Raw genomic sequence first — 13,111 nt, forward strand, 5'->3', positions numbered from 1 at the left:
TTGGACCTTTTATTCTTTAAACAATTCAACAAATTTATATAAAGCGTACTATGGTAGAGGATGCAATAAATACTTCAGAATATTAAAAATAAGTCATTTTTAGCTGAGCTCTTGATGCAGTAGGGGAGCGGTCATAAACTGAACCTTCTTATTCACCTGATTTTCCAAATTCTGTTCATGGTGCTAATATCCTATCTAGTCTTAAACCCTTGCTCTCAGATTTAGTCAGGTGCCCAAATACTCTCTATTTGACATCTGAAATATATTTTCTCTTGTTCTCTTTCTTTTCCACTGTTTCAACCTCTTTCTGCCCTTTACACACCCTGCCTCCCAACTTGTGTCTCTACCTTCAAGCTATGTTTGCTTCGATTCACTTTTCACATGATTCTCAGAAATAATTTTAAATACCATTCATTCTTGTCTCTCTGTTTCCAACCGAACAATATTCAGTCTTTAAACCCAGCATTTAAGTTGCTCTTTGATCTGCTCTGCATTGTTAAATTGAAAAAAAACAAAATTATTCAGTATCATTACTCGTCTAACTTGACATCTCACCTGAAGCTTGGAGGCTGACAAGGAGACGTTCAGGAAGGAGTGAAGGAAGTTACAGAGCAGATATCTAAGTGAAGTTCTGTGGTTCGGAGACCTCATTTTATAGTCAAGGACCCGGAAGTGGATAAGAGAGAGGTGGGGTGGGACCAGCAGATCAGGCCGGAGAGGGGGACGCCATCACAGAGGTCTCCGTGAGCAGCTTGGCCAGTCGAAGGCCCAGGCTTAGTGAGGTTCCGGATAGTTTCCAAGGCCGCTGAGTTGGGCAGCTAGGACTCCTGTGGGCAGCTGCCTCCATCTGTCGGTTTGTCTTTCTGCCTTAGCACAGGGCCCATGTGTTCATCCCTCTGCAGTTGGGGAGGTGGACACATTTCATTTGCCTATCCTAGTGCTCAGGAGATATTTCTGTATGATTGAACACGCTTCTGTTTCTTTCCCATCCTCCCCTATTTTATCCTTGAAACCGAATCAGTTTAAATTCAGTGAAAGATGACTTATGTTTGCTAACTTGATAGTGATTACTTTTTAGTGTGTGCTGCAGTTTTTGGCAAGGTTGTCACCCATTTAAAAGTCACTCACTATGCCTGTCACTACTGACATGTGAGGCTTTGGCAAAGCACGATGTATAGCATGACAGCCTCGTCTCTGGTGTGTCAGTAGTGAGGCATATGGAAATCTTGTGGAATTCAGAATAACTTTCAAATTTGATCCTATATGCATGTCGTATTTATTCATGGCAGCTCACAAATTCTCCTCTTTCCTCTTACCATCCTGTCCACAGAAACTGCAAGAAAATGATGTATTTAAAACAGTTGCTATGTACTTAAGAAAAAGTCAAGGAGAAACTAAACAAAGAAATACTTTTTAATCTACAAATTTAGAGTGTGGGATTTTTTCCTACTACGTGCTAAGGCTGTAGTAAAAAACTTGGATGTTTCCTTTCTGGGAAATAAAAGAACTGATATAACTTCCTTATTTCCCTCCCACTGAATTTGACCAGGTGTTTATCAGATCTTCACTTCATTAACATTAGAAGCATTTTATACATAATTTCAAGAAAAGGAAAATAGCCACTAACATCTCAATTTACAACACTAAACTGTATCCTAAGAAATGAGACATTCTTAGAAAGTGAAGCTCAACACTGTGTGTCAGTCAAAGAATTTAAAATTTATGTCAGGCTCATCTTAGGAACTCACATTGTTACATATACAGCAACTTCACAAACTTGAGCAGATTTGCCTTTTAGTAAGTTGGAAAAAAAACCAAGAAGATATACCATGACGTGTGAAAGATGTTAACTAAGGTACACGTGGTATTACCTGGACCAATAGGAATTTACTTTATGGTCCAGGAATATCAGATAATGTCAGAATTTTAGATTTTATTAATGAAAACATAAAATAATCTTGCAGTAAAATTTATGAGGCTGACTTCATCTACCACCACACAAACACTTTGCGACATGTCATTAATTTGAAGCCATACACTAAAAACACATCACCATTCGTGTTTTAAATGGATGGCTGACATACGGACTTTGACAATATTTAGCACTTTATAGCAATGCATTAAGGCTAACTTTAGAAACTATAGCATAATGAAATTTTACAGCCAATTAAGTTGATTAGTCACTGTCAGCTTCCTAAATTCCTCTTTTCGATGAAAGAGAGACACAGATATAAGAAGTGAGGAGCAAATTGATTTCTGAAAAATTTTAAGTATCATCATGAGGTTGGAGTATTAGGGAATGGAAAAATACATTGTCTAAACAGCCTGAAAGGAAATCGAATAATTTCTTTTTAAATTTAGAAATGATGACAGCGTGCAGTCTTTTAGTTTGTCACGATGTACTTACATTATAGAAAAAAGACTTAGGGTCCTTTGACTCATGGGTCACAATAGTCACTAGAAAGCCTTCCAACCTTTACTTTAAAAGAAAATGATGTGCAAAGTTGGATATATTTAATCTTCACTCAAACTAGCTGGAGTTTATAAATAGTCAAGAAAATAAATAGTTTGACTAGTGAAAATTTAAATATTTCCCTTTACTAAGATAGTGCGGTATTTGAGAATTAAAATAAATCCATTATACATGAAGTTGATTTTCTTAAGGAGAATCCAAGGAAGAGTATGTTTTTTAAGTTGGGGCATCTTTATTAAAATTTATTAGGAAAGTGTTGTATATGAGGTCAGACAATTAAGTTCACGAACTTGTTGCAACGATGTTGCTATCAGAGGGATTATTCATTATGAATTTGTACCAAGTGGACAAACAGTTAACCAAGTTTTCTACCTGGAAGTGCTGAAAAGACTGCGTGAAAAAGTTAGACGACCTGTACTTTACGCCAACAATTCATGGCTCTTGCATCACGACAACGCACCAGCTCACAGGGCACTGTCTGTGAGGGAGTTTTTAGCCAGTAAACAAATAACTGTATTGGAACATCCTCCCTACTCACCTGATCTGGCCCCCATGACTTCTTTCATTACCCAAAGATAAAGAAAATATTGAAAAGAAGACATTTTGATGACATTCAGGACATCAAGAGTAATACGATGACAGCTCTGATGGCCATTCCAGAAAAAGAGCTCCAAAATTGCTTTGAAGGGTGGACTAGGCGCTGGCATCAGTGCATAGCTTCCCAAGGGGAGTACTTCGAAGGTGACCATAGGATATTCAGCAATGAGGTATGTAGCACTTTTTCTAGGATGAGTTCGCGAACTTAATTGTCAGACCTCGTATAAATTTATTCCAATTGTTGAATGCTGAGAAATATATAGATTGATAGGGAAGTTGCAGTAGCATTAAAATAAAATAATGCTATATTAAATCTAGAATATTTTGGGGTAGAGTAAACTTAAAAGCATGAAATATTAACAACACCCAGCTCTTACATGTAGTCCACGTATTATGGAAAATTTCAAAATTCCTTAATGTTTTCATGGTCATTACTTTCTTTCAATTAATTTAGCTTGGGAATTTTCTGCCAATTCTATGTCTGCTGACAACACTCTACATTGTAGTAATGGAGATACAGAATTCCTCTCTTTTCCTTTAAAGTCCATAAAAGAAAACAAAATTAGATAAACAAACAATAATGTTCACAGAAGAGATGTTGACTGTGTGTGTGCGTGTGTGTGTGTGTGTGTGTGTCTGCATCACAGAGATTTGCAACATAACCTGGAATGGTAGTGCTATAAAATGAATGTTTATTTTCCCTCCATATTCATAAGCTGAAAACCCTTCCCCCTAACTTGATGGTATCAGGGGGTGGGGCCGGTGGGAGGTGCTTAGAATTAGATGATGTCATGACGATGGAACTCTCACAAATGGGATCAGTGCCCTTATAAGAGTCATGGGGGAGCTCGTTCCCTCTCTGCTCTCAGCCCGATGACTATAGAACAACAAAATGGCCCCCTGCAACCGGGAAGGGAACCGTCACCAGAACCTGACCACGCTGGCATCGTGAGTCTGGATTTCTAACCTCAAGAACAGTGAGAAATGTTCTTGAGAGCTCTACATCTTCCTGTTGTTTGCAAACCACCCAGTCTATGGTACTTTGTCATAGCAGCCCAAACTGACTAAGACAGATTTCTGTGTCTTGAATTTACAGATTTGTCTCCCAGTTAAGAAATTCATTAAGTCTGGAATGGCACTGAGGAATCTGTACTTGAGAAGATAACCGAGAATGGGAACGACTGCTCCGGGATGCATAGTCTTCATTTTCAGTTATCAATTTCAGTATGCAAAATAAATGAAACACAAGGATCTCCATATAGACCTAAGGACTTACCCTGGAAGTAGTTATGTCAGTCTTATCTCACAAAATTTCCTTGTCCTTTGCCTCTTTTTTACATAATCTACCATGCTGGTGTGCTCAGGGCTGTCTAGGTTTTGGTCCTATATCCTGAGAAACTCTTCAGTCCTAGACTAATCAGATCAACTGGTCACCAGATAAAGTCTTTAAAGAACTAACGGAATCCTTTTGGCTTTTGTGACTATTATTCTTCAGCATTTATTCATGAATTATCTATTTTGTGGTTAAAACTGAGGGAGATAAGTTTTAGGCAGAAGCTGAAAGGACTGTTTTCACAGGTCACTTGATACCATCTGAACATAAGCAGCACTGTCCTAAGAGCCAGGAGACAAAGTGCCATCCAGACATAGGGAAAGGACAGTGTCCCGATATCTGCATGGATCTTAGCTTAGAGCCCACATGTAGGGCAGGATGAAGGAGACAGTATACATTTTGGCACCTTGGAGGTATTCTTTGGTAGATCTGCCCTCTCTGTTTGTGCTCCCAAGCCTGCAAAACCCTCAAAAGGAGATTTTCAGGGAAACGATTACGTAATTCTCAATAACTATAGCCTGATTTCAGATCTCCTGAGTCTGACCTCAAGGACACTGTGTAGCGATATGTTTGGCAATTAGAAATGTGAGCTGGAAGTTAGGTGACAGGAAAGTCCTAGAAACCTAATTGTTCAGAAAACTAAATTCCAAAATGAACTAAGTTGATTAAGTTGATCTAATGATTGGGACTCTATAACCAACATTTTGGATTCCGATTTATATTTCTCGACCATAGGAATCATAAGAGTTGAAGGTGTTGAGAATGAATGAATTCTGAGGTTGGAGGGAAAAACAGGACTTAATCTTGGAGAACGAAAAGTTGAGCCGTCAGAAACATTCAAAACGGCATTGGGAAAGGGAGAGGCAGAATTCAGCATCATGGTAGGCCACAGGGAACAGAGCACCAGTCAATAGCATCTGACGGGTCAGAACGTAAAAAGTAACTGAGACCAGAGGAAAAACGTATTCAATAATTGGATGAATACAAATGAATGAATTGACCACTACATTTATCTAGAAGAACGTCACTGGTTGTATCAGAGTGTAAAATCCCAAACAAAAAACAATCATTTTAATTTAGCCCTTGAAATTTAGAGGCGATATGCAGTGGTGGGAAGAAAAGAAATATCTGTTGAATTTAAAGACTATCTATTAAAGGTTGCTAACTGACATCCAGGGGAAGGTTTAAAGTGCTTTTGCTTTTGGTCTCTCTGAGTGTTAATGGATACATAAGGTTTGGGGTATGTGGAAATGACAGGAGGCCCTTTTTGTCCCCCTAGTAAGCCCTCAATGTCCTTTCTGTAATTTTTTCATGTATGTCCAACATTCTTGTCATCTACCACTAATTTATTTCCCCTGGGGATTTAGAGAATGTTGCACTTTGAGTCCAAGACCTGGGGAGGGTTCCTGTATCTGCTCTGTGCCTCCTAAGTGAATTTCACTTCCAGGTGACTCAGTTTCCTCATCTTCACAAGGAGAAGGTTGGATTATTACTAATTACACATCATCTAATTTTAACATCAAATTTACCTTCTAATTTTGATTCTATGCTTCCATTACATATGAAGTGAAAAACGCTAAGCTGAAAGCAATCGCCCACGCCAATTCTCAGATCTACATATGCCCAAACATAAGAACAATTATTGTGAATGACATTCGTTTCGGGAGCTCCACATCTTTTTAATAGAAAATTAAAATAGACAATAGATGGGGGTCTGAAACGCAGCGTGGTGACTACAGTTAACAATACAGTACTTTGTACTGGAAATTTTCCGAGATTCGGTCTTAAAAGTTCTTAACCCTAAGGAAGAAAATGACAAATATGCGAGGTGATGGATGTGTTCATCAAGCTGATTGTGTTAATCATTTTACAGTATATGTATATTGACTCCCCATGTTGTACACTTTCAACTCACCCAATGTTATACGTCAATTATAGCTTAATAAAGCTGGAAAAAATAAGAAACATGAAATAGAAAAGTGAGTTCAGGTAGAAAATAAATTGAATGATTTTACTAAAGATAACGAGGGTCACTTAAGGAAATATTATTGTTTAATAGTTACAAAAAAAGGCTCCCAAATAGAGCACATTAAAAACAAGAACAGACCTGGGGATGGAATACTGACTTCCGGACACTAATTAAATGATACTCCTGGAGCTGAGGGAGATGAAAAGAATAAGTCTACCCTTTTCACTTAAGAGACCAAGTCACTACCAAAATGTTATGTAATTACCAGATTGGACAATATAATGGGACTTAATTGTAGAAAGAAAGATCATGCAACTCCATGTCTTTTATTTACTTTATATCTTTTTGTTGCTAACGAACGAGTTTCAGGTCTTTCCAAATTAAAAAAAATTCAATACGCCGTTGAAAACGTGACTCAGTCAGTACAGGACTAAAATAATTCGGAGTACAATCAAATCTTTTGTCTCATAAGGTGTTCCTCAACTGATGGAAATCTTAGCCCTAAATCCATCTTTTCGTGAAATCTAACACGGCCAGTTGATGGTTTTCCTTTTTCCTTTGCAGGGCTGGAGCGAATAGCCCGGGATTCATCTTACGAACAGGAAGGAAAGGTCCAATTTGTAATCGACGCGGTGTATGCCATGGCACATGCCTTGCATAATATGCACAAAGACCTCTGCCCTGGGTACATCGGCCTCTGCCCACGAATGAGTGCCATTAATGGGAAAGAGCTACTTGCTTATATCCGGGCTGTAAATTTTAATGGTAAGTTACAATTTTATTTTATTTTTTTGTCTCTAAATACTTTAGAAGACAGTATGTTCTTTCCCCCTATATATATAGAAGACACTCAACAGGATTTGAAACAGTTCCCCTTTTAATCAGAAGTGTGAGTTTTTTCCACCTGCTTTTAAATCCCAAACATATTTTTCTTGTGCTGCTCTTAATCTGCTCAAAGAAGCAGAGGTTAAAAATAAGCCTCTACCAATCAAAACATTCTACTTAAATATCACTATCTCAGAAATAACTTTGGAACCATTGGCAACAGATTAGGTTTCTTTGAAAATGTGTTGTTCATGCTGTTATTAGAGAAGGAATTGTAGACATTTTGGTTTGAAATGGATTTTAAGATTTTTAAACAGTATGTTGACTTGAGGAAAGTGAATGATTTGGAATGGCTATATATTTATATTCTAAGGTGCTGTGTTAAACTTCTGCATGTTCTTTTTCCTTGTATTTCATTCAATGATTTGGTCAATTTAAAGCAATGAGCTGCATTGTGTAAGAGAACTACATACAATGAAAAGTACATGGCATTTGCCTCCTGCCGAAGCAGAAATGCTGCTTCTGTGAGTGTCACAAGAAAGTGATACAGAATATGCTGGATTCATAGTATTTGGCTGAGAATAGCCAAATTGCCTGTCTGAAGTGATGAAATTATTGAATGCTGTTCTCTTATGAAAGTTGTAATGGTTGCTGCCCGTGACTTTGACCATTATTTTCAAATGAAATGATAGAATGCTCTGAGCTGTCTGATTCTTTCTATTTGGCTTTCATCCACACAGTGGACGTGCCTCTGAGCAATGCACAGTACTGCACTGTCCATCATAATACACTCCAGTGACCTCAGCTGCCAGCCTCTCTCAAAAAAAGCACAAGGTCATCTTCAATTTAGAATTCAAGTGGAAACTTCTTCTTTTGCTTTGTTCACGCAACAGGAGACAAAAATTTAGTTTACATTCAACACAGAGTATTCTCTTTCTCAGCAGATTTTTTGTGAAGCATTGCATAACATTAATCTGTTTGTTAAGAATAAAAGTACGAAGGGGAATTTGAAAATAATTTTCTTGCAATTATCAAATTGAGCAAAAGAGGAGTGTTACAATGCAAGGTTATTTAACCTAACATGAGATTGGGGAACATTTCATGTATCCAAATTGGTAGAAGGTGGGAGGAAGAATGCAAAGGAATATATTTTCTCAATAACTAAAGCTCATCCTCAGAAAATAAGGAAATCTTTTAAAGAAACACTGGATTAAAGTATTTTAAAGGTGAATTACCAATTTCTCTTTTATCTTAACCATAAATAAAAACCTAACCTTTCCTTGATCACTTCAATTATTATACCACACCGTAATATAATGGTCCTATTAAAGACTCTTAAAAATGTCTTAATGATATCCTACAATTATTAAGAAAATTTGCCTCTAGACTACAATGATTTCTGAGGTCTTCTGTCCACTTTTTATTGTTTTTTGCCCTTTTACATTAGCAGACTAATGTTGCTGTGTTTGTTTTTTTTAGATCTTATCCCTTCCATAATTTGCTCCTTCCAATCCACTATGGACACAGAAGCACACATAAAATTTCATTAGTTTATTCAACAGATATTTATTGAACACATAGAATATGTTAAACATACGTTACTGAAAAACAACAACAACAACAAAACTGTCCAAACAGACATGAGATTTAGAGTTTTCTGGGGGAACTGAGGTATTAATCAAGTAAGGTATGATTATATAATCTGCAATGAGTACTGGAAGAAGAGGTATGCTGAACTAAGAGTCTATAATAGGGGAAATATCCCTAATCTAGGGAGTTAGGGATGGTGAAATCTGAGGGAGATGAGTGTCAGACATAACGGTGAAGCAGGGGGCAGGGCCAGATAGATTGTGAGAGGTCATATAGGTCGTTTCTCCAGATTTTTTTTTTCATCCTGAAAGCAACAAAAACCCACTCAAACATGATAGTACTGTGTCTGATAAAAGAGTAAGTATACTCCAGACGAGGATCATGTAAAATACATGGATTTTAGTGTATAAACTTGAAAGAGAATCTCTTTGAGCTCGTTGGAGACTTATTTTGCTAATGGTTTAGAACTTGGCAGTGTTCCAATAGCTTATGATAAGCAAATTATTGTAGAATATAGAACTCTCTTGATTTTCAGTAATTTTCAGGAGGCTCATCAATTTTTTGGTTTCATTATTGGCTTATCTATTAGTGTTCCTTTATTATTAATAACTTGCCTGTTGATGAGAAAAAGACACATAAAGGTCTTCAAATATAGTACACCAGCAAAACCATTGAAGGAGTTAGAAACAAATATGGTAGCCAGAATGAACTACGTTAAATTCTCAGCTTCCTAAGCAGACAAAATGTAAAGGGACATTCGATGGGATATATAAGTTTCATTATATGATAAAAGCAAGCCTACCTATTTTTCAGGAGAGAATGGATTTTCTTGGAAATTATTTCTAAAAGAAATGTATCATATGGGTCTTGGAAAGCCTAATAAGCAATACTATTTAACAATTTTTTACAGAAAAAGCAGAAACCGTCTCTTCGTCTGTTTTGTATTATGTACCCACAATCAAAGCTAAGGATTTAATGCTTGACATGCTGAAGGATATTTTATTAAAATAATTTTCAGGGAGAGGGAAATAGTTTTCCTTGATCTAGATTTACAACTCTTTTGAGCCCTGATGATATAGGCTTTACCGTACTCTACTAAGAATAAATGAGGAGCATCTTCCTTACACACTGCTTTTCAAACGCTGTCTTCAAAAGAATCCTACTCAGAAATTTAACGTTTCAGTCACTGAAGATAAGAATTGCTGAGTTGAAGGGGTGGCCATAATCTTGAATACGCTGCTTCTTTCGAAAGGTCCCTGTAGCCATATGGAGCACACATCAAATCCACAGATTTAGATATCTTTGCTCTTCACAGGACTTGCCCAGAAACTGAAAACAGACATCTGGAATTTGTGTTCTCTGTTGGCAACCCAGCTATTATATGTTGTTAATTGCATGCCAGTTGAGCAGGTTGTGTTGGTGACGGCCAGTGTTTTTACCTGTTGAGGTAGCGAACCCAAAGCCTGGAAGTGCGAGGGGTCGTTGGCCAAACCATGATTTCCTTAGGACCAGTTTCGAATCTCCTGAAGAGTTGAGAATGTACTTAACTAGACCCAGAACTGCTTATTATACATGACAACAAAAAAAGTTACCGTATACTAAAAGTTTTCTTAGCATAGAAAGAATGAGCTTTGTAAGGCACCTGTCAATTTTGTGCAGTGTAGCCTTCTAGATTTTCTGTCAAGATCAGTGAGGTATGAATTGCACTCCCAAGTAATTAAAAAAACTGACCCGTTGGATGGAATTACTTAGTAATGTCCATTTAAATATTGGCTGTGTCTGCCCTAAAGTGTAATTTCTGTGTAGAAAAAGTTGTTGTTAAACTAGTTCTTTCTGACATTAATGAGTTGTCCGAACAAATTGCTTTCTGCAGTTCCTTTCACTTTGAAAACCATGTCATCTGTGTGGAGGGAGACCCTTCTTCCGGTTTGTAACAGCAGGAAGCAAAGCAGCCAGAGCAGCTGGTTGATGAACAGACCGTTGGTATAAAATTAAAGAGAACTGTTTAAAACTCGGTCTTGCTGAGATTGTAACCTTGAGTAGGTATGCCTAATTAAACAGTGGTTTAAAGATACTTGGTTTAAAAGGTCATGCTTCTAGTTTATTGTTTAACAGGCAACATACAGATCACATTAGAATTTAGAATGATGAATGATTAGTGTATCAGGCCAGAATTATTCTATAACAAAACAACTAGTTAAAGGTAAAACACTTAGACAAATGGTTGAACTATAAAGACTACTTTGCATCCTAGACGTCAACGACGATGGTGCTTTGATTGAGTTTAATCACTCAAACTGATCTTTTCTCATCAGAGGAAAAGTGTACCTGAACCATATTCTGCATGGGTATTTTAAGAACCATCTGAGTCATAGCATATCTGTGTTATTCATGTGTTTCTTACAACTTTTCTCAACCTCTCCTCTCAACTGGGGAGGCAGAGGGAAACAAACACCTGCCTTTTAGGATTACTTTAATTGCTACCACTTGAACAAAATGCTATTTCTATAAATTTTTTAAATCCAAAGATTTATCAAAAGTAAAACAAAATAAAAAAGAGGAGTTCAGATTTTTCAGGAACGTAAGCAATGGTGTCAATTCCTTACTCTGGTCTGGTCTATAGGCAATAAAATATTAATACTGTACATCTTGTATGGAATCAAAGGTTTTTCTGTTGCCATGAGAACCTTATTTATCATAAGAAAAAGAATTGAATAGAATTCCAGAGATCTCTCCCCACTCCTTTCCTCTATAGTTGAGCTCACGTCAGGGGCAGTGCAGGCTCCCTGGAATACTAATCAGGAGTGTTTGATTGCAGGCATCAGAAACTACCTTAAGCTTGCTTAAGCTAAAAGGAAGAATTTATGAGGATGTGTCAAGAAACCTACGGCAGACTATAAAAGGGTCTAAGAAAGGAACTGGTTATGAGAACTAAAAACCTGCCAGAAATCCAAACATATCTCTGTCTACCTGCTTTGTTTGGTTCTCTTTACCTTGGTTTCCCCTATTTCTAGGTTCATAGGGTAGGTAGCAGCAAGCCATCTACAGTATTTAGATGCTGTTTGTTCAAGACTCCTGTTAAGATTAACATACTTTTTTTTTTTTTTAAGTCCCAATTCCAACTTCTTGGAAATTTGAATCTTATTAGGCAGACTTAGGTTGGATGTCACACCTCATCCAAAATACCGGTAGCAAGGAGCAAGTAGTACAAACTTAGCTGTCATGGGGCACTTCCTGGGGATGAAAAGGGTCGCTTAGGAAGTTTCTATAAGTGATTTATGGGGAATATTTAAATGAAGTGGGCAGAAAGAAAGAAACCTGAGAGGGTAAGGCCGTGGTCTCTGAATCTCATTGCTTTGGTAGGTGGGTGAGTGTTTGTTAAGCTCCAGGAGAGTCAGATAGAATCTGTGGGCATCTGAGAGAGGACTCAACTTTGGAATTATTTAATGCAAGTCTTCATTTTGTGATTGCGTTCTCTGACACCAAGAGGAATGAAGCAGCTTCTCTAAACTCAGTGAGGTCGTGGTCTAACCATTTCAGTGCTCAGTATTCTAAGGAAAATACAAACACTCTCCTGATCACAAAGACTGATATAGAGATGGAATTTATCAGCATCTTCTTTTCTCTAGAAACCTTATTGATTTCAGGGACTTACTGCAAAATTTCCAAATATACAATTTTCAGAGTCTCTGAACACTATAGTCTGATTTTGGAGCAAATTTGTTTGCATGAAGTATCTTTAAGCCATCTAAAATAAATAAGTGGCTTTATACACTATCAGGAAATGTACCTCAAACACACTACTAGGTCAAATAAGACCATGATAAATATCTGATTCTGTAAAGCTATTTGATTAAATTTTAACCCTCATTTCTGTCACAAGTACAAAAACATAAACTAGAAATGGAGTAAATATTTAACATGATAAAGAACATCTCTCTGAGCCTACAACTGATTATATATTTATCTAATTAAAGAAATAGACTAGTCCTATTTCTACTATTAATATTTTATAAATTTTAGTCAATGTGATAAAACATGAAACAAAAATAACAGAAATTACTACTAAAAAGGAAGAAGTAGTATTACAATTTCCAAATGATTTGATCTTGACAATAAAATGAAAAATATACTAGAAGTATTTACTTTAGGAAGATGATGAAATATAAAATTAATATTAAAATTATTTCTCCTATTATATTAGTAAGAAATCATTGACTGACATATGGTAAATGAAACTGTTTCCTTTGCAAAAAATATTTAAAATATCTTGGAATGAGTTGAGCCCAAAATATAAAAGACCCATATGAAGACAAGTTTATCA

General features: G+C 36.8%; 1 protein-coding gene across 4 annotated transcripts in view; it reads left to right on the forward strand.

Moving 5' to 3' along the window:
* Positions 1–13,111, forward strand: part of GRM8 (glutamate metabotropic receptor 8) — a 682,520-nt gene that overhangs the window by 425,442 nt on the left and 243,967 nt on the right. For all 4 annotated transcript variants that reach the window (XM_033099301.1, XM_033099298.1, XM_033099300.1 and 1 more), the window contains exon 7: positions 6,937–7,137. In XM_033099301.1, coding sequence (XP_032955192.1) covers positions 6,937–7,137 — 201 coding nt within the window. The remainder of the gene's footprint in view (positions 1–6,936; positions 7,138–13,111) is intronic.

Source organism: Rhinolophus ferrumequinum, chromosome 26, assembly GCF_004115265.2.
Source record: "Rhinolophus ferrumequinum isolate MPI-CBG mRhiFer1 chromosome 26, mRhiFer1_v1.p, whole genome shotgun sequence".
NCBI lineage: Eukaryota > Metazoa > Chordata > Mammalia > Chiroptera > Rhinolophidae > Rhinolophus > Rhinolophus ferrumequinum.